Below are 22,332 nucleotides of genomic sequence, written 5' to 3'. Positions count from 1 at the left end.
CTTTATTTAGATTTTTACTGGGAAGAAAATATTTTTTTTAATCTTTTAAAATTTTGGCTGCTTTTAAAGTAATTTTTAAGTTAGTCTGTAATGGGTTTCTGCTCTGCCCATCACCTTGGGCTCTCTGACCCGATAGAGGCAGTGCTTCTTGTCTGCTTAGGTGACCTCTTATAAGGAAGGAAGGAGGGTCGTGAAGACTGGTCAGGTGGCTTGAAGCAGCGTGTGATTGGTCCCAGCTTTCTAAGGACTCTGCAACTGGATTTACCATATCCTGTATTTGTGAGTGTATATCCCCCTTTTGTATCTTAATAAATCCTTGATACCTCTTAAGCAGGTGCAAGTGGATTTCTGTTAACCTTAGTCTACGAAGTGTAGTGATGAGCAGCCGGCTGTGTTCCTGCCGCCCAGCTCCCGGCTGCCTGGCTAGCTTATGCCCCGAAATAACAACACACAAATTGTATTCTTTTAAACACTGCTTGGCCCATTAGCTCTAGCCTCTTACAGGCTAATTCACCATTCTGTAGAAGGAGCTGCGGACAGGCCTGCTTTTCATCCTGCCCGGATCCCACACGGCTAGCTTTACACCCGAAATAACAATGCACAAACTGTATTCTTTTAAACACTGCCTGGCCCATTAGTTTCAGCCTCTTTCGGGCTAACTCTCACATTTTGATTAACTCATATTTAGTAATGTGTGTAGCACCATGAGGGGAGGCTTACCGGGAAGATTCTAGCCTTGGGTCAGAGCTTCATTGCATCTGCCTCACTTCCCTTCTTCCCAGCATTCTGTTCTGTCTAACCTATCAGGCCAAGCAGTTTTTTTTAATTAACCAATGAAATCATCAGATAGATAGAAGACCCTCCTCCATCAGTGAAGATACAAAGTAATGGGTTTAATTATGGCATTTTCAGTTTCACAGTGTGTCTGTGATGAAACATTCCAACAAAAAAGCAACCTTGGCAGAGAAAGGTTCACTTGTCCTTCAATTAAAAGTTACAGTGTAGCATTTTAAGAAAGTCCAGACATCAGCTCAGTCAGCTTGTCATGTCACATCCACAGTCAGGAGCAAATGGTGAGCAAACACAAGGATCCTTTCTTGCCTTTAGCTTTTTTCTCTCTTACATTGTCCAGGACCTCTTGCCTAGAGAATGCTGCTGCCCACAGGGGGCTGGACCTTCCTCTAGTAATTAGTAATGAAGACAATCCCTTACAGACATGAGCAAAGGTCAGGGAAATATAGATAACTCTGCTGATGATTCTAGATGGTGTTACATTCACACACACACGCCCCAAAAACAAAACCCCTCACACGTGTTATTTGAACCCTCCCTCACTTCCGTCTCTTCCCTTCCTACTTTTGCTAGACTCCTGCCTGCCCCAGTGGCCTCTCCTTCTGCTTCCCTTGCCTTCAGCTAATTCCATATTCACACGCACATCCTGTATGTGTAAATTTCAGCCTAGGGCCTACAGATGCAAGAAGAGATGCCGTGCTTGTATTTCTGAATCTGGTGATGTCCAGTTCCATGATTCCTTGTATGCAGCCGAGCGAACTCCATCCTGTCCAGGCGCCACATTGTCTGTCCGTCCCGCTGTTGATGGAGTCGAGGCTGGAGAAACAGGTAGCCTCTTGAAGCCTGAAGTCCTCATTGCAGAAGTCACTCCTCTTGGTCCTCAGGCCTTCACCAGGTGTGCTTGGTCCAGTGTGCCTGTCGGGTATCTCTGCATGCGCTCTTCCAGCGTGAGGAATGGTTCCAGCTGCAGGCTCTCAGCGCGCACTCTCCAGATGAGCTGTGACCGGGCCGTTTCATTTTGTGCCCGTGTGGTTTCTCTGGGTGGCTTTAAAAAAAAATAACTTTTTAAAAGAGGTGCATTTTTTTTTTCCTGGCAATCTTGTGTATCCTGTGTAAGTATTTTTCATTATTAATAATTTTGAGAAGAACCAACCCCAGGTCAAACATGGTTGCTAAAGCCCCTGTGTTTTATCCAGGGTCATCCCAGAGGGTTTTGTATCTGCTCTGCCAAAGTCTGTTCATCACACACCCCTCCTGTTCTCGCTGTCAACAACCTGCTCGTGGAAATTATTTCTCTCTGTTTTGCCTAAATCAACAACCATTAAGAGAAATTCAACAAGAAGAGGAAGTTTAATTCACTGAACTTGTAGGCTGGCTTGTGGAGGCACCCCCCACTTTTCACACTATAGAAATTTCCATTTCTGGTTCTGACTCGGGCCCGGCTCTTCCCTGTTCTTTTCCATCGTCTTCTTCCTCGGTTGGGCTTCGTGGTTAGGAATCTCTGTAATCGAATTGCAGAGTGGCTCATTCCTGTCATTTTCCACTCCCCTGTCCAACAGTGAGGGTCTGCGTGTGTAGGTACAGGGCAGTGTTTTAATAATGAATCTGGGCTTAAAGAGAAATTGAATTAAATTTTTCAGTTATTTTAGAAGTTCTAACATCGTGCTATTTACATTTCTGGCCACAGTGAAAGTTTTTGTGAAGCTGGGTTCTGTAGGAAAAAGCTTCATGTGTCATCATGATCTTGGGAGAGCTTTGGGGACTTGGCTTGCCCAGCATTACAGCTTTAAATAGTCCTCATAAATCTTCCAGTTAACAAGTGTGCATTATTTCTAATTAGGAGTTAGCCAGAAATCCGAGCATAATCAGAAATAAGACCCTTCGCTGAGAGGAAGCCGAGTTGTGGATGTATTAGGTGACATGCACGATGACAGAGCTTTACAGGAGAGCTGGAACTGGAGCCCCAGGCCTGCCTGCCTGCCTGCCTGCCTGCCTGGCCAGCACTCTCCCACTGCCATGGGCCTCTCCCCATCCTGTCTCTACCAAAACAGGGCTTCAAAGTACAAACATGTCCTTGGAGGCGGGCATGAGCTCACCCACATGCATTTCAGTTTTGTGATGTAGATGAGAGCCAACTGAGGAGTCTGACCGTCTTCCACCTGGACACACAGACAGGTGCTGACGACCTCTAAGGTTGTCCTTTGGTTTCTGAAAAAGCACATTTATGAATGGAGTTTGTAAAGGTTCTCGAGCTATGGAAAAAGTAAACAAGGACTCCCGTGCTGGCCACTGTTACTGCCAGCTTAGCGTCGGCCCTTCCCTTGGTAGGTTCTCTCTGCTTCAGGCATCCAGCCCTCCTTCCCGTGTCCTGTCGAAACTGCCTGTTCCAGCTTGGGTTTATTAGTGCAAATGAAATACCCGGTCCTTCTCTGCTTGAGATTAGTTCAAGGTCAGGCCGATCAGTGCCTCAAACATTTCTGTGGTTTTGCTTCTAGCTTACGTATGTAGCTCAGGTGGGGAGTTCTAGGGAGTTGGAGCTGAGTGCTAAGTCTCTACCCTGCAGTGCGGTGCCTGTGCTTCCAGGAGACGCAGATTGCGTGTTTCTTTGTTGAAGCCTTTTGGACCCATGGGTTTTCTCTGAATTACTGGTGAATATGTCTCCCTGCTAAGGCTTTCTGCTTCTTACAACTTTTTAGTAGAAATTTTTAGAAACCAAAAGGACAATGCCCACTAGATGTGGGCCTGTAGAACCCCGAAAAGACAGATATGGGGAAATTAGGCTCACGGCTGCCACGAGCCACAGTGTGCGGTCTGTCCTCCGCTCTCCTGACCTCACGTCTGTTGCTGATGATCCCCCCAGCCCAGGGAAGCCATCATTGCCTGTTTTCCTGACTTCCGTGACCCTGGACGTGTTTCTGTCTGTACGCTTACCCACCCAGTTTATGATTTCTGAGGCGTAAATCTTTTGATTTAGCATCAGTTCAGTTCTCTCAATTTCTGTTTGTGGTAAGAGCAGCAGACCTTTCGTTTATTGGACCCACGTTTCTGGCGCAGTGCAGTTTGTCTCCGGCTTTCCTGTGCGTGACGCTCACGCCTGTGCTTGCCCCTCTGTCCTGACCTCAGCCTCCCTTGTCTCTTCCTCTGTATCCGTTGGTATCCCTCCCTTTTTTTGCTTATTCTCTCTCTCTCTCTCTCTCTCTCTCTCTCTCTGCCCGTCTATGTGGGTGGATGAGGTGGATGAACATGGACATGCCATGCGGCATATGTGTGGACATCGGAGGACAGCTTGGGGGAGTTGATGATTCTCTTCTTCCACCATGTGCGTCCCGGGGTTGAATTCAGATCATCACGCTTGGTTGAGCCACCCTTACTGCAGAACTGCTTCATTGTCCCCACTCGTCAACATTGTCAACATTTGATGACACTCCATTTCAGTCTGTCTATCTCGCCATTTGTGGGCATGTATGTTGTTTTCATATTTTGACTGTTAGGAACACTGAACCTGGGAGTTCAGGTATCTGTGACAAACTTCAAGGCCTTAATGGAGCAGAGGAAGCAGGGAACAAAAAGCCTACAAAGCGGGAAGTTGAAGCTGCAGGTTGTGTTTCTGGGGAGGGTTGCGGCTCTCAGACACCGGACAGTTCCTATAGCCGAGCAGTAGAGGAACAATGTCCCGTGAGTAAGTCCAGAGCACCACAACTGACAGAAACAGCTAGCACGTGTGAGGGGATGGGAGTCCGTGATAAAGATGTCCATTAGGACTGAACACTCGGTCTCTTTTTCTCAGTACTCTGGCCAGTTGTCCATCTCTCCGTTGACTGCTGTCCACTGCAGAAGGAAGCTTCTCTGACCGAGGGTGAGAGTGGCCCAGGTTCGTGGGTATAGCTGTAAATGTTTAGAAGGCATCTTCACAACTTGATCATTTCCCACAGTAGCAGGCACTACCCTAGAGCCCATGGCCCTACATCTGTCCTACTTACAGTTGTAGTGATCTGCCTTGTCTCATCGTAGATGGAAGTTTCCTGTCTCAGAGCCACGTGGTCCCAAATACCCGGAAGCTACTTTCTAAATTACCACACAGGGACTTAATATTATTTATAAATGCTTGGCCAATAGCATAGGCTTTTTATTAACTAGCCGTTAAATTTTCAGTTAACCCATATTCCTTACTGATGCTCTTAGTACAGAATGTCCATCTCCACTCTCCCTGCATCTGGTTGGCATCTGCATCTCCTGACTCTGCCCTTCTCCTTTCTGTCATCCTTAGTAGCCTATACTTCCTACCTGGCCACTGACCAGTCAGCATTTTATTAAACCAATTCGAATGACAAATCTCTACAGTGTACAAGAGGATTATTCCACAACATTTTCCCCGTTTTGTCTAATTAAAAAGGAAGGATTTAACTTTGACTTAGTAAAATTATATATAATAAAACCAGCTATCAAGTAAGAATTATAATATACAGTCCATTTGTATTTGGAAAAAATTAAAGAAAATATTTTATTCCATCTTACCTTTGTGAGTCCAAAGTTTTATATCTAATTTATCTTTTATGATAACTAAGGAAAACTATAACTATCTAGTCTTCAACTCCATCAAAGACCCCAGAAGGGTGAAATGTTTCCTAATGACAGAGATCTCAAGCTGCCTGGACAGTCACCCAAAGTTCCTTTGTGGCATTGAGGCATCCACCTCTGGCCTACAGTCCTTGCACATCTGACAGACTTTCCTGTGAAATGGGATTCTGAAGAACTGCCCTGCCTTGTCTTGACAGAGCTTGGCAGTCGCCTTTTTTGTTCCTGCTGGTTCAGTTTGGACAGTAACTGTCAGCAGTTGAGGCAAGCTGGCTAGCATTTGCCATAAAGAAAACAAACTCCATATGAAGTTTCTTCATTGCCCATCATCTTCTCTGAAGTAGATTGGTGCTGCCAGGAGCAGATGTGTCTCACTGTCAGGAAAAGTCCTAAGTTCTTAAGCATTTTAACTGTCATATTCTGTAGGTCTTGAAGTGTTTGATATTGCCTATCTATTTGAAATATATCTCTGTATGACCTTGAAAACATGCCTAACATGACTAAATTTGCTAATATAGATGACTATTAATCTGTATTTCTTAATTATATATTACATTTTTAAATGAGCTGCATAAACACAATACCCTAAACAAGTGTATAAATATACATACATTATAACAAAATTAGTTTTAAATTTGTGTCAATAAGCTAAAATCTATACCAGTGTAAAATATCCTGAGATTAATAGTTATTTTGGATTAAAGTAGACTCAATAATCTATCCTTTTATCATATCATTTCTATATCCTATCTCTCCTTTTTCCTTTAGAAAGAGATCTTTGAATTTAACTTTTTTGTTTGGTTTTTATTTTATTTTTTTAATATTTTTTAATATGACCAATAACAATTTGTAACTAAACCTCCCAAACAATAAAAATCATCCATAACCATTTTTTTTGAATGTGGGCATAGTTTTCTAGATTACTTCCTGCTGATTGGGCCTATGGTAATCTTTGGGGGACCCTGAGAAAATTTAGGATTGCAGTCAAGTCCTGACTGGAGTATTCTTTGGGGGCTGCATCACCTCAGCCAGTCACCTTGAAGGTGACTCAGAGGAAACGGCAACGGAGACTCTCTCAAGACATTCGATCATTTGGGCCATCCGCTTCTATTGGAGATTTTTCAGAGGGTCTTTCTCACCCAAACCTGATTTTTCTTAACCCAGAATAAGTCCACAGCCTCTCATTTCCTATGGAAATAAAAGCAGAACCTCTTTCACAAATTAACATATCTTTTGGTTGAAATTTAGAAATCAAGATATTTTTAAAATATATAGGTTGCTTTAATCTAGTGGCTTTCATATCAGATGTCTCTCAACTGTCATTATTTGCTCATTAACAGTCAAAAACAGTCTAAAGACAACACAATAATATACATAATCCAGACTCTGTATTTTTCATTGTCATGTAGATTATTAAATTTTTTTATTACTGTATTCCTTTTTTAAGGACTTTCTATCCTTTTATCTCTCCCAGGCCTACATATATTTTTTTAATACACTAAAGTGTTTAGAGGTTTTTCTTTTTTACGCACTGAATCTGTCTTTACTGCACATCTCTATCCTTTTCTGATCACGTGACCTTTAAACTGCCATGCAGGCATGACCAGGACCAAAGCCAGGGCTTTGGCAGTTGGCTCCGCCCCATTCCTTAGCTTCCTAAGAGTCTGGCTTCGGGCTGGAGGTACCTACAGGAGTCATGCTTACCACTCCAGCTCTGGGAAGTTTCTGAGTCCATGCTGCTAATGACTAGTGTGCCACCTGCAGCTCACAAAGTCATTTCAGTGTTTGGTGGCCGGGGCTCTTAAGAGAGCCACTTGGGTTTTGCTGTTAATGCTGAGTCAGGAAGCCACCTCTCAAAGGATCACTGCCTCTGCTTGCCACTAGCAAACAGCCTATCCAAGAAAAAGCAGTGACCAGACGCTGGGTATGGATCCATTTTTGTGTGTTCAGAATCCCTTTTAAAGCTTTTTCAGGCTTTATGTGGAAATTCTTGCTGAACATTTGGGCACCATGTGTACATGGAAGTTTCCCATCTCAGAACTGGTTGGTCCCAAGTACCCGGCAGCTGCTTCCCAAATCGCCACACAGAGGCTTACTATTACTTTTCATATGATTGCTTGTCCAATAGCTCAGGCTTATTATTAACTAGTTCTTACATTTTAAGTTAACCCTTATTTGTTATTTACACTCTGCCATGTTTGGGACTTTTTCTCAGTACGGTGTGCCCATCTTGTTCTCTCTGTGTCTGGCCGGCACCTCCTGACTCTGCCCTTCTCTTTTCCGTTATCCTTGGTTTGGTCACCCCACCGATACTTCCTGCCTAGCTACTGGCCAATCAGCATTTTATTAAACCAATTTGAGTGACAAATCTTTACAGTGTACAAGAGGATTATTCCATAGTACACTATGACTATGAAACTTATATAAAATGAAGCATTTAGGTAGTGGCTTGCTCAGTTTCAGAGGGTTAAGCTCATGCTGTCATTGTGGGAAGCATGACATCCTGCAGACAGGAATGGTGCTGGAGCAGTAGCTGGAAGGTTACACATTGATCCATGGGCGGCAGGCAGAGAGTGTGACTGAACCTGGCATGAGCCTTTGTAACCTCAAAGACCCCCTCTAGTGACACACCTCTGCCAGCAAGGCCATACCTCTTAATCCTTCCCAAATAGTTCCACCGGCTGGGAACAAAACATTCGGATGTATGAGCCAATGGGGGCCATTCTCACTCCATGGGCTTTGAGTAGGATAATAGGTACCAAGCTTGAGATCCTTCCCTACCCCTGTGGAGCGGATATTAAATGCAGTCAGAAAGCGACCAGTTTCCCTAAATGCTGTGCCACTCTTGGCCCTGTAAGCACATCTCACCTGGCAGGTCTCTGTTGGATCATGCAGAGTATTTTGATTTCTTTCAAAGGACTTTGTATAAAATACTTTTAGGTTTTTAACAATCATCTTCTTGGAAACACAAATCCAAGAGAGGAGCTTTTCTTGAACCTCCATTCTCACACCAGGGTCAGGTTTCCATCTCTTACTGTGAAGGGTTATGTGGAGAGGGGCCACTGTCAGCTGATGTTAGAGCCTTTGTGATGGGTCGTCTCTGGCCATGGCCATCCATCCCCAGTCTCCTCATGAACTGTGACCCTGAGTTCAGGGGTCATCCCCAGTCTCATCATGAACTGTGACCCTGAGTTTATGCAGACGTCAGGTACATATGGCTCAGTTCTTCCTGCCCTCTCTAAGAATTGTGGTAAAATATTCCTTGCACACAGCTGATGGTTTTCGGGTTCTGAAGTGCACACACCGTTGGTTGTAAGTGCTGTGGTACTGCTGTCATGGTCATCCATCTGTAGAGCTCACCTTGTGAATAGAACCTCATTTCTTAATTTAAAAGCATTTTACAAAGTGAGTACAAGCTCATTTGTCTGGTGTTTAGGCCCAGTAATTTAGTTTATGTAGCTTTAGGGTAGAGGAGGTGGTCATGAAAATGGTGTGCGTATGACTGAAAACATTTATATTCTACTCTGGATTTTGGGCCCAAATCTTTTAGCAGGGGATAGAACGCAGATTGGAATTCGTCCCCCTTCCTCCCACCTTCTTGTCTCCATTCCCTTTTCTGTTTCCTGGTACTGAGGGTGAACCACGGGCATTGTGCATGCTAACCTGCTAGGCAACCATCTCCATGGGCAGCATCTCCAGCTAATGCAGCCTTTTGACGTCTTTCGATGTGTATGGGGTTCGTGTCGTGCTTAGATGCTAGGAATACATAAATCAAGAGACCTTGATTTATATTTTTCACTAATCAGTATCAGTAGAATGTAATTGCCGATGGCAGTGGTTGTATTTTAAATACAACAGTAATGAAAATGCTCTCTTGTGATTGGTACTGGCACCTGCTTCTGACATTGCCAAGAGGAATTGCTTTCAGATGTGAATTCCACTATAACCAAAAGAGATCCTTCTCTCTAGGCAAAGAATGGTGTTTCCAGTGACTTGTAAAACATTGTTATTGAAAATGACTCATTAAATTTCTTATGTATTTTTATTCTATTACATGATTCATGGAAATAAAATTATTTTTTCTAGCCATTGCCTTTGTTCCCATTTTGTATATTTTATATTTGAAGATAGAGGTGTTTCATGTGAAAGTTTTGCTTAATTTTATATAAAATATAAAATTATATATTTACATGTAGACACATAAATATATAATTTATTTATATATAAAGTATATAAGATATAAATTCTCTGAGTGGTTGTATAAAATTAAAATTTTTATTGTCAGGAACCTAGCGGCAGGAACTGAAGTAGAGGCCGTGGAGAATTGCTGTTTAGTGGCTTTCTCCCAGGCTTTCTCAGCTACTTTTCCTAGACAGCCCAGGACCACCTTCCCAAGGGCAGCATCATCATGGACATGACCCTCCCACATCAATCCTGGATCAAGAAAGCCTCCACAAGCTGCACCTGGGCCATTCTCGTACAGGCATTTTCTGAGTTGAGGTTCTGTCTTCCCAGATGACCTTGAGTTTTTTGACAAAAATCTAACCAATGTAACTTTGAAGAGAGTGAGATGGGGACCACCTGCCTTTTCTGTACATGAACATGTGGAGACTCAATTTCAGAGAATCATACACACACACACACACACACACACACACACACACACCAGATACACACTCACTCCGTGTCTGGACCTCAGGTTGCATTGCTGTCGTATATAGCGCACCATTTCCACATGGAAAGACCCAATAAAAACAGCGTGCTGAATGCAGCAGGTCAAATGTACATTCTTTGGGTGAGAGGCCTTTAGCGACTCTGGTAAGCAAGCCGTGGAAAAAGAAAGATATTTGTATGGAACTTAACTTTGGGGTAAGAAATACAAACAGTGCATCGATAAAAATATTTTCAATGTCGAGAACAGACAGGTTTAACACCTGTTGTATGTGGACAGGAAGGAAACAGCAACAGAGGAAAATGAACAAGAACACAGAGAAGCAAGCCTACAAGTCCAGCAATGGAGAAAGATGTAAAGACATCAGGCTTACCAGTGACTGGTGCACTTAGCCAGAGAGGGAGGCAGGGAGGAAGAGGAGGGAGCAGTAGGGTTTTAGTGGCAGAAACTGAGGAGGAAGGTTATTTTTATATTTTGCTCTTGGAAATGTGGATTAGTTGAGGCTTTATGGAAGGTGATAGGACACTAGCTATAAAAATTAAAAATACATATGCCAGCTGACCTGGTACTTCCATTTATGGGCGTCCAGCCCGTAGAAACATACTCAGCATGGAAGGGCTTCTGTCTGCAGGAACATAACTGAACACACAGTCTGTCTGTGAGTCGGGAATTGTCAAATACATAGGTTTACATCGTAGGTTTGCATAGTGCCTTCTTCCTTGTCTGTGTAAAGAATAAATCAGGCAGATGTCCCAACTAGGACACATTTTCCTGCAGGAGTAGCTGTTAGAGAAAAATGTAGGATGATGAAAATGTGTGTTACTTTAGGACCCTGCAGTGTCAAAGCCAACATGTGTGTGCCGTGTGTGTGTGTATGTGTGTGTGTGTGTGTGTGTGTGAGAGAGAGAGAGAGAGAGAGATTTTAGAGTTGTACTATGCATACATTTCTGTATTCTCCCCCCTCCAAAACCTCCCATATATTATTCCTCCACTCTATTTTAAATTCACAATCTCTTCTTTCATCAATTGTTATTGCATGCATTCACACATGCACACATCCACAGATACAAGCACACTGCATGCATTTACATGCATGCACATCCACAGACACACACACACTGCATGCATTGCGCGTTCATGCTAGCACTCCCAAACACACACACACACACACACACACACACACACACACACACACACACACACGCACGTTCTGAGTGCTGACTGACTGGCACTCTATGACCACTGTGCCTACCTCTCCTGCTCCCAGCTCTTAGCTCTGACTTAAGGTCCAAGTGAACATTGATACATTTGAAAGGATTTAAAAGTTGTGTGATAACAAAGTTTAGTTTCTTTGGAAACTTAGTCACATGATCTGTCAGGCAGCCTATAATTTTTGGGTTAATTGATCAGTATCTGGGAGTTTACATTAAATTTATAACCTAAAAGAAAACAAAACTAATGTGTGGAGACATATATTTAATAATTGGCACAAAACTAAATTTGCATACTGATGGAGTATTGGTCAGTAATAGAGCCATGCACATAGCCGTTGTAAGGTCATTAGAAACTTAACCCTGTGTTCTGTGATGCAGTGGACGGGTGTGCAGTCGGGATGTGTTTCTGTGTGCCAGACAGATGGTGGAACGCCGACAGAAAAAGCAGGCTTATGGTGAAGGGCTTCTGCATTATTTTGGCAATAAAATTGGACAAAGAATTGGCAACGTTTGAGAACAAAATTTAGAAAGCTGTAATATGTATGTCTACAACTCCACAGTCTGGATTGTTTTTAAGGGGAGAATGTGGTAGGACAGTTTTGTAATTATGTCTCAGGTGTGTGCGTGTGCGTGGGTGTGGGTGTGCATGCGCGCGTGCCTTTGCCTGCGTGTGCATCGCTTGTGATCCGCTTTGCCTCTGTCTTTACTTTCCCTCCTCTTTCACACGCCTCGCCAGTAGCTCCGTAAATGCCTTTCTTACACTGTGGCTTTTGAGTCACTGGCATTTTCCACTTTACTTTTTCTTACAGTTTTCTTCTGCCTCTTATAATCCTTATGCATTTATCTGTCTTTTCATTGTGTTTTCAGATTGGTTCCATTAAAAACGTTTTGGGTGTTGGCAAGAATACTGAATACTTAGCAGGTAAAGCTGCTTGCTCCTGAGTTTGATCCCTGGGACCGATGTGGAGAAAGTGGAGAACCAGCTCCTGTACCATTTCCTCTGACCCCACACTCTTGCTGTGATACCCATGTGTGCATGTAAACACACACATGCATGTATGCATACACACAGACACGTTGCACACATACAGACACACACATATACACATGCACTCATACATACCGTATACCACACACACACACACACACACACACACACACACACACACACACACACCACACACACCGAGAATGTAAAACAGAGTCCTCCTTCACTATTGTATCCATCCACTCTCTGGGTCTGCCTCATCACTTTAATTTTGAACGTTTTTCATTGTTATTGTTGGTCTTATAGTTTATATCTGTTACTATTTTATTTACTTCTTTTACTGTTTGTGTGGGGAAGTTTTGCCTGCGTGCATGTTTGTACGCCACTTATGCAATGCTTCTGGAAGCCAGAAGAGGGTGTAGATTGCTGGAACCTGGAGGCACAGGCAGTTGTGAGCCACCTTGTATGTGGGCGCTGGAATCTGACTCTGGACTCTGCAAAAGCAGCCAGTGCTCTAACCTGAACAGCCCCAGCCTAGCCCAGCCCATTAATGTTTTTGAATGATTGAGATAATTTATGGCATGAAATGGCATACCTTTTCTTACTCCAGATGACTGGTGTTTCTACAATAGACTGAGTTTATTGGAGAAATACAACCACAACACTAAACCTTGCTCACACACGTCTGACCTCATAATCACTACCCCAACAATCTGACCTCATAATCCCTGTACCCCAACAATCTGACCTCATAATCCCTGTACCCCAACAATCTGACCTCATAATCACTACCCCAACAATCTGACCTCATAATCCCTCTACCCCAACACATCTGACCTCATAATCCCTGTACCCCAACAGTCTGATCTCATAATCCCTCAACCCTTAACACATCTGACCTTATAATCCATTTACCCCAACAATCTGACCTCATAATCCCTCAACCCCAACAATCTGATCTCATAATCCCTCTACCCCAACAGTCTGACCTCATAATCTCTCTACCCCAACAGTCTGACCTCATAATCCCTGTACCCCAACAGTCTGACCTCATAATCCCTCTACCCCCAAAATCTGACCTCATAATCCCTCTACCCTAACAATCTGATCTCATAATCCCTGTTCCCCAACAATCTGACCTATAATCCCTCTACCCCAACAATCTGACCTCATTATCACTCCTAGTTGTTTGTTTGTTTTCCAGGAAAAACCTAGAATTTATCTCCTCCCTAACTTGGTAGAACCCAGATGCTGTTAGCTCTGCCCTATTACTGTGGCTAAGATTTCAACTCATCTTTGTGAATTAAATTAGATAAAAAAGGAAACAGAGACCCATAGGATGTAAAAGATTGAAGTAACATATTGCTCAGTGTATATAAAATCAAAACAATAAACAATAGAAAAATGAGAGATTAAAAGTGCTAACAGGAATAATGTTAATGACTGTATACCAACTGCTTAAAATAAGTTTTCTAGAAAAAATATTACTTACAAAAACTTCTGGAGAAATTACAAGTCTGAATTGTCCCGTAATTATGAGAAACTGAATCTTCCCACAAAGCTAGCAACAGGCCCAGAAGATTTGCTAAGCAACTTATTATTTTTTCTTCCAAAATTCTAAGAAATAGATTATTCCATTCTGATGCAACCTCTTTTAATTACAGTAAAAAAGGAACATTTTATACACAGTTCTGAGAGCCCAACTCCAACCTGATCTCAGTCAGATGAAGATACCGTGAGAGAGGGGCTAGTCCAGCTCCAGCCTGATCTAAGTCACATGCAGAACATGTGATGGCTCATCTATGTGAAGGAATGGGGGACTGGGAGGGGCCCACAGGTGTCCTCAGCACTGCTGTGTTCACGTGTCTGCTGCAGTGACACAGTAGTGTGTTTTTCAGGATGCATTGGCATAGCTTTGCTTTTCATTGTGAGGACTGGGATAGCACAAAAGCTGTCGTCATGTTTCCTTCAATGCAGAAACACAGGGTTAGACATGGTGTTAGGAGATTTGGAGCAGAGACTGACAAGGGCTTAGAAGATTTTTCTCATCAGTCATCATTCCCAAAGTACCAATTAAAAGCATTCTCTGAATTAATAGTCCCGGAGTTGCCCATGCAAGATGCTAGGCAGTAAAGTCCACGCCCAGTCCCCCTGCTCCACATCAGGAGTTCCCTAGCCAATGAGCCAACCACTCTGCTCTCAGGCCACGAGAATTGCAATGCCACAGTCTTTGCCACTGACCACATTTGTTGTGTCTCTTCTTCCTCACCTGCTTTCTTTGGAAAGTCAGATGGTAATGAAGATCTCAGGCAGGCAGGGATGTGATCTGTGAGGGGCTGGCCAGCCTTTTCCTATAAATGGAGTCTGCACTTGGTTTCCTGGCAGCCTAGACCTGAATAATCACACAGAAACTGTATTAATTACAACACTGTTTGGTCAATGGCTTAGGCGTATTCTTTGCTAGCTCTTACATCTTAAATTAGCCCATTTTTATTAACCTATGTATCACCATGAGACTGTGGCCTACTGGCAAAGTTCCAGAGTTTCTCCTTTAGCGTCATGGCATCTCCCAGACTCTGCCTTCTTTCTCCATTCAGTTTAGTTTTCCTGCCTAGCTCTGTTCTGCCCTGCCATAGGCCAGAGCAGCTTCTTTGTTAACCAATGGTAATAAAACATTCAGATCACGCAGAGGGGAATCCCACATCATTTTCCAGTTGGACAGTGATTGCCTTAGGCGCTCTTGCCCATGGTCCAGAAGGATTTCTGAGACACCAGGAGCCCACACGTCTTCTCTAAAGGTTTTTTTCTCTGTTGGGCTTCCTGGTTGTCTTCTTTTGAGCAGCTCTGATGTCAGAGATGTAGTTTGTGTGTGAATACTTGCAATGTAGAACTTGTAGCAGAGGGATATAAAAAAAAATCCAATTTCTTCACTGATAAAATGCTATCTTAAGGCATTTATGCAGCACTTTAGTTTCTAAGAGAAACAAGCCTGCTTTGCCTTCTTTGTTGAGTCTTTTGATGGAAATGCTAGGTAGATTGGATAAGTTGTAAAAGGTGTTTTCCCGCGAGGCAGCCTTCATCTTCTCTGCTTCCTTACACTGCCATGGTTCCCAGGGGCAGGTGCTTAGACAGGTGTATCCAAACTCCGTGCTTATCATGGCTGCGTCTTGATCTTTCCATTGCAGCCTCCCCGCGCTCCGCTTACTCCCTCTACTCTCCGTGGTCGCACGGTGACTTTGGTGCAGTTGGCCACTCAGTGTCTACACATTGCAGTTATGCGTTATTCAGTTTATTTCTCTTGTCCGGCGTGTTGGCTTCTGTTTTCAGCTGACTAGCACTGAACTTCGTAACGCAACCCTAAACTTCCCTGCCATGTAGAAAGCTCCCCTCACGATGGGAAGCCATATGAGATGCTCTGTTAATTTCTTTTGCTTGCAGCACTTCCCAGGAGTGTTCTGACTGTCTGGTCTTGGATGTTCCCGACATGGAGGCGGTTTACCAGCCTCAGTCTGAGAGACGGTATTCCCTAATCTCGTCTTACGCTCTTGCTTTCCATGATTGGCTTTTGTCTTTCTGTGGTACTGGGAAGTGAACCCAGAACCCAGGGCCTTGTGCATGCTAGGCAAGCACTCTGCTCCACAAAACATTTTTAAAACTCATGCTGTGGTGATGGAGGAGGGTCATCTGTCTATGTGTTACTTTCATTGGTTAATAAAGAAACTGCCTTGGCCCTTTAATAGGACAGAAAATTAGGTAGGCGGAGTAGACAGAACAGAATTGTGGGAGAAAGAAAGCAGAGTCAGACAGACGCCTCAGTCAGATGCCATAACTCTCCTCTCCGAGACAGACGCAGGTTAAGATCTTTCCCGGTAAGACACCACCTCGTGGTGCTACACAGATTACTAAATATGGGTTAAAGCAAGATGTGAGAATTGGCCAATAAGAGGCTGAAACTAATGGGCCAGGCAGTGTTTAAATGAATACAGTTTGTGTGTTGTTATTTCGGGTGTGAAGCTAACCATGCGCGAGCCGTGGGTATCGATATGACTTTATTCTTTCTCGAGCTCAGTGAGTTATTGGTGTGGCTGGTTATAGGAATCTGTGTGGTACATGGTTTCCCCTCTGAGTTTTAAAAGCCCCTCACTGCTGCCTTCTGTCTTCCTGCAATGCTGCATGAAGCCTGCATGCTTGGATGAAGCCTGTCTTATGCTTCAGAGGCTCGTTGGATGCTCTGTGCATTGTGCTGTGCTCTGGTGTGTTTTTTTTTTCTTGTTTTCTCACTTACACTGTACTTTTATAAGAGAAAGTTTTCTTAAATTATTTTGCTGATGACTTTGTAGTAAGTTTCTTATGTTTCATTTTCCTATTTTTCTTTTATGTGCTTTATTTTTAAGGGAGTTTCCCTTTATTTTCCATTTTACAGTTCTTCATTTCTACAGTCGTAATTTAAATTTCCAAGACCTTCCAGTCTCAGATCCTCCTTTCCGCTCCCCTTTCCTCCCTTGCTCACTTGGGAGGCCCCGTTCTCATGTCCTGGTGTCATTCCTCGTGTCTCGCTCCTGTTGATGGTTCTCTGAGGATAGGTGTGTGCTTGAGAACCTGCTCACTCTTCCGCCATCTGCCTGCGGTTGTCTGGTCTCTGTGTCCATTCTGTTACTCCCTTCTCTGGTTGTCCTTGATGGAGGGATGGGCTCCTATTCCAAGTGTCTCATTTCTGTTTTAGCTTATTTAATCTCTTAAGTGACCCCTGTAGTGACAAGAATATTGAAGCTACATTGTCCACTGTTACACAGTGCTTGTCAACCCTGGGTGGGATTTGAACCGCAGCAGCTAGACACCATCCTTGAGTCCTTTTAGCGTATATGCTGGCCTGTCCTTCATGGAAGTCAGGAGCTAAAGGGTTTCTCTAGATCTGATAAATTCTGTGTCCTGCTGGGGGAGGAGCTGCAAGTGACTGGCTCTGTGGATTTTGAGAGGGGATTGAGGTGCAGCTTTACTCCGGTTGGATTTTGAGTCTCCCCTGTAAGCAGCTGCTGGTTGCCCATTCTCGAACCTTCTGTGGCCAGCATGAGGGAAATGGAGCTGGGCCTCCTCTCCTCTCCTCACGGGTGCCAGCGCCTCTTCCCCACCGGTGTCCACGGATGCCAGCGCCACTTCCTAACCTCTGCTGCGGGTGCCAGAGCCTCTTCCCCACTTCTGTGGATGCCAGCGCCTCTTCTCATTTATCTTATTTGACTTTAAATCTTGTTTGTAGTTACGAGCAAACACGAGCATTTTAATGTAGCATTTTTTTTTTGTCATTTAAAGAAGATTTTTCAGTGGAAACTTGGATAAAATATAGTTTTTAAATGTTCTATTTAAAATCTCTGTCCAGTCCCTTCTGTCTTAAAGGTCCCCTGATATGTTCTCAGCTAGATAGATCCCCTCTGAAGTCATCGCCCCCACCCTGGTCCGTTTTCTCTCTTGTTGATGGTGCCTTTCCGTGGACCTGTGCCTTCCTCCTCCACCATCTGTGAGGCGGCTCCAGAGGGCGTTTTGCCGTCTGTGTACATGTTTACTTTCTGATCGGTTTTCCTCACACCATTCTTTAAAAGTACCATCAGTCTGTTAGATACTGAGGATGGCAGAACGGGGGATTAAATAAAGCAACAGGCAAGGTTAATTTGCATAGATTTGCATATAGTGAGTTCTGAGATTGTTGAACCTAGATATTGTAGAAGGAGCAGTGGGCTGCGTCCTGCCACCCGGCTAGCTTTACCCAAAATAATTACACGGAAACTGTATTCATTTAAACACTGACTGGCCCATTAGTTTCAGCCTTTTATTGCCTAATTCTCACATCTTGCTTTAACCCATATTTAGTAATCTGTGTAGCACCACGAGGTGGTGGCTTACCAGGAAGGATCTTAGCCTGTGTCCGTCTCAGAGAGGAGAGCTATGGTGTCTGCCTGAGGTGTCTGCCTGACTCTGCTTTCTTTCTCCCATAGTTCTGTTCTGTCTACTCCGCCTACCTAATTTTCTGTCCTATTAAAGGGCCAAGGCAGTTTCTTTATTAACCATTGAAAGTAACACATAGACAGATGACCCTCCTCCATCAAGATATTATAAAGATCTTTAGTCTTGGTCCCTGAACTAACTATCGTAGCTTTGAATTAGAGTCTCATCACTCAGTGACTTAGGTGTCCTTTGGCGTTGGCATATTCTGGGGCTCATTGCCCTTCTAATGGCGATAACACAAAATTGTCGAAATACTTTACAAACCCTTATCACTATGTGCGTAGCTAAAACCAAGGCTTGTGACAGAATCCACAAAGAGCCTCTACTATTTCCTCCCTAGAAATTATTTCTTAAGCCAGGTGGTGGTGGCACATGCCTTTAATTCCAGCACTTGAGAGGCAGAGGCAGGAGGATCTCTGTGAGTTCTAGGTCAGCCTGGTCTATAAGAGCTAGTTCCAGGACAGGCTTCAAAGCTACAGAGAAACCCTGTCTCAAAAAACACAACAAACAAACAAAAAACAACAAAAAACCTTTTTGATCACTAATTTTTGACTCAGGCTCTCTTGCTGAAGCCAGAGCTGGACAGTCATGCTATTCTAGTGGCCACCTCGCTCCAGGGTTCCCTGTCTCTGCCTCCCAAGTGCTGAGATTACAGAAGGACTTTCACATTTGCTTTGTTTTTCTATGAATTCTAGGGACCTAAACCATGGTGTATATACTTGTGTGGCAAATGCCTTACCTATTTAGCTGTTTCTCTGACCCCTGTAAAATTGAGTTTTTAAAGCCAGTGCTGTTGAGGCCAGGCATGGTGGCTCATACCTTTAATCCCAGCATTCAGGAGGCAGAGGCAGGCAGAGCTCTGTGACTCTGAAAACAGCCTGGTCTACAAAGCAAGTTCCAGGCCAGGCCAGTTAGGGCTACATAGTGAGACCCTGTTCCTAAAACACACACGCACACGCACATGCACACACGCACACGCATACGCACACCCACACCCACACAATCAGCAGCAAAGAGCATCTGTCGTCTTTCTTCTCTTACATATTCAAAAGGAAACTGTCATAAGGTTTGAATCCAAATTATTTGGAGAAAGGCTGTGACTTTAAAATGGTGTCTCTGTAACGCCGTATCTTAAGCTATCTAGGACACATTTATTTACTGATAAATAAAATACGTGACTACTTTTTTGACAGTATAGAAGAGGAAGAACCCTGTCTTGTCTCATCCGGTGTGTAGGAGTTACTGGAACCCAGAGTGTAAGTGGTCACCATTCTGCTGTTTTGTGCAGCTCAATCAGAATTTAGGAATCTGCCCCCTTACCACAGGCGAACACGCTGGATGCTTGTGTTGTGGGCTCCCTGGCACCCTTCCCGCCCCGTCCTGTGTTAGGATGTGCCTTGTGAGAACACAGGAGCATTAACTCCGGGTACGCCAGTCTTTAGAAATGAGCACCCGAGCGCGTGTTCATAGATGCTAAGGGGAGTTTGTAATTGGCTCCGGAGGTTGTGGTACCCACGTGAAGGGGCGGCTGTGGTGATTGCAGTTTAACTGTTGGTTATCAGGGTGCCTGTCGTTTTCTCCCGTAGTTTCTCCTCAGTTGAGATTAATGCGACGTCATTTCAGATTAACCGCCATCGACAGTTCTTAGAAGTCTGGCCTATATTTTCTAGGTGCTGGCTACAGATGGCTGGCTTAGCTTTAGTTTCTGAGTTTATAAAGAGAAGTACATCTTTTGGGAAATGTCGCCGGACTGTGAGGCTGCGAGCCAACGGCGGCGGCATTGCTGTCCCCACTGTGTTAGCAGTTCCAGGAACTCAGTGCCATTTATAAAACTATCTTATTTCCGTCCACGAACATTCTTTATATTTTCTACTCTTTGTGAAATGAATTTGCTTGGCTTAGTGAAAACAGTCTGTTATTAGCATATTTCTTTGTTGTGACTTTTTGAAGTGGGTGGAGTTTTCTCGATGGAGTTGTTGGTAAGTGTTTCTCAAGAAGCCCAGCATGGCTGCTGCCGCCCTGGATGTAGCCAAAGCCTAGTCTGCCTTCCTGTTCTCAGTTGTAGGGAGAGAGCATTTAACATAGGTAGCGACTCAGGCTTTCTCCTTCCTGCTGTGAGCCAGAGCCTAGGTGCTAAGCCTTGAGCCTTGACCCCTCTGTAATGTTCTTAGGAAGAAACACAGCACAGACTCTCCCCTGCCTCCGAAGTGAAGGTGTGAAGGATCCAGGGTATTCTCATGTTTTCTGCCTTGTCTCGTGAACACACGACTTGATTTACCTTGACCAGCCAGTAACTTGCTCCACATTTTTCCAGAAGTGCAAAGCAGTTTCAGCTAAAAATACACATATCAAATGCTCCAGAAGTCGTGGCCACAGCTCAAAAATGCTGATCAATTTTGAAAATCTAACTCAGCCCGGCCATGAAACCGAGGGAAGAACCTTTGTGGTGGGGACAGATTTCCAAAAATTCACCACAGTCCTGTTCTTAACTGGAGTTTGTGCTGATGCTGCCAGACAGCTGAGGAGTAGATTCGGAAAGCAGGAAGCATTACTGATGGGGCCTAGCGCCACTTTGGGAAAAGCAAATTAAAATGTAAAAGAATATTTTTCCACTCCTGGAGTCTCAACAGAAAATGGCAAAATGCATTGTTACTGAAAAAGTTCCAGAAACTGCTAATTTTGCCAGAAAGTAAAAGCCAATTACCAGCTGTTTTTTCTAACGTGATTAAAAAATGCACCCATAGAGTTGAAGAAAGCCTTTCATGATCCAAATGAAACAGCTTTAGTTTACAGCTCAGGAGTGTGTGTTCCGAAGTCCCCGGGGTGCTCCTCACAGGTGGCTCATCTCAGCTGCTCTGTGTTTAGTTTACAGCTCAGGAGTGTGTGTTCCGAAGTCCCCGGGGTGCTCCTCACAGGTGGCTCATCTCAGTTGCTCTGTGTTTCAGGTGCTGCGGGAGGAATGGACGATGACGACTTCGGTGGCTTTGAGGTGTGTATCGTGTGTTTGGCTCCTGGTGACAGTGACCCACTACAGAAATGTCCTGGTCTGTTCTCTGTGTGTGTGGCTGCTGCTGCCTGTGCCACGCGAGTGCCTGCAGCCCAGAGCGTGACCACGTGGGTCTCCTCTTTCGCCCTGTTCACTCTACTTTTTAAAGACAGGGTCTTTCAGTGGCCTGGAACTTGTCACGTAGGCTCTGCTGGCAAGCCTCAGGGTTGACTTTCCTCGCACTGGGGTTACAGGCGCACGCCACCATGCCCAGTGGTCCTGTAAGGCAGACAGTTGGCCAACTGAGCTATTGTCCTATCTTCATGATCTACTCTTAATCACTCTGAAACAGAGGCTGAAATGAAGGAAAATGAAGAGGAGTCAGCCACCCAGACACTGACAGGGGTCCTTACTGAAGCGTTGATCTTGCCGTGGCTTAAATCAGGGTAATTAATGTGGCTAGCGAGGCATCAGGAAGAGCTCAGGCTTCCAGCAGAGGATGGGGACACAGCTGTCAGATCGTGCTCGATGAGAGCCCTGACCGCCACAGCCCTGCTCCCGTCTGCAGTGATGGGCGCAAGGATGCCCTGTGTGAGACACATGGACCTCCAGGGTTGCTGGTCGGTGCTGTGCCGCGAGGTTGCTCTCTCAGGTTTCGGTGGACGTTTGTAAGTCGGCGCTGTCGGCTGAAAATGGAGTGTCTTTTTCTTGGTCCTTTCCAACATGTGTTCGTTTTATTGGAGTAGTTTATAACCCAGTTATTTTTTACAGAGCCAGTATAGTCTTGCAGGAAAATCTCTGGGTTAAGAGTCAAATGCCAGGGCTCGAGTCTTAGAACCTCCCACAGGAGGACTCTCTATTCCTCTTTGTTAAAGTCGCTCACCTAGTTTGGACTTGGTAAAGAGAACTGTACCAGTTAGGGAGGTAATTAATGTGAATGGGAGAAGCGCGGGTTACTCAGGAAGAATAACGCGGTTCTTTTCAGCAGGAAGTCGTTTTCCTTCTGCCTTTCGGAGCTGCCAGTGTACAGGCAGGCAGTGTAGACATGTGTGTTCTACATGCGCAGGTAGTAACTACTGTAGACACACGTGTTCTCCATGTGCAGACA

General features: G+C 44.3%; 1 protein-coding gene across 5 annotated transcripts in view; it reads left to right on the top strand.

Moving 5' to 3' along the window:
- Ccdc91 (coiled-coil domain containing 91) overlaps positions 1-22,332 on the top strand; it is a 169,088-nt gene that overhangs the window by 13,757 nt on the left and 132,999 nt on the right. For 3 of the 5 annotated variants that reach the window (XM_038319703.1, XM_038319702.1, XM_038319700.1), the window contains exon 2: positions 21,184-21,227. In XM_038319703.1, coding sequence (XP_038175631.1) covers positions 21,198-21,227 — 30 coding nt within the window. In that variant the 5' untranslated portion in view covers positions 21,184-21,197. Of the gene's footprint in view, positions 1-19,471; positions 19,495-21,180; positions 21,228-22,332 lie in introns of those variants that run through there. The other 2 variants (XM_038319701.1, XM_038319704.1) reach the window with 2 other exon arrangements.

Source organism: Arvicola amphibius, chromosome 2 (assembly GCF_903992535.2).
Source record: "Arvicola amphibius chromosome 2, mArvAmp1.2, whole genome shotgun sequence".
Lineage (NCBI taxonomy): Eukaryota > Metazoa > Chordata > Mammalia > Rodentia > Cricetidae > Arvicola > Arvicola amphibius.
The sequence above is the reverse complement of the archived record's forward strand: the minus strand, read 5'-3'. Positions and strand labels throughout refer to the sequence as shown.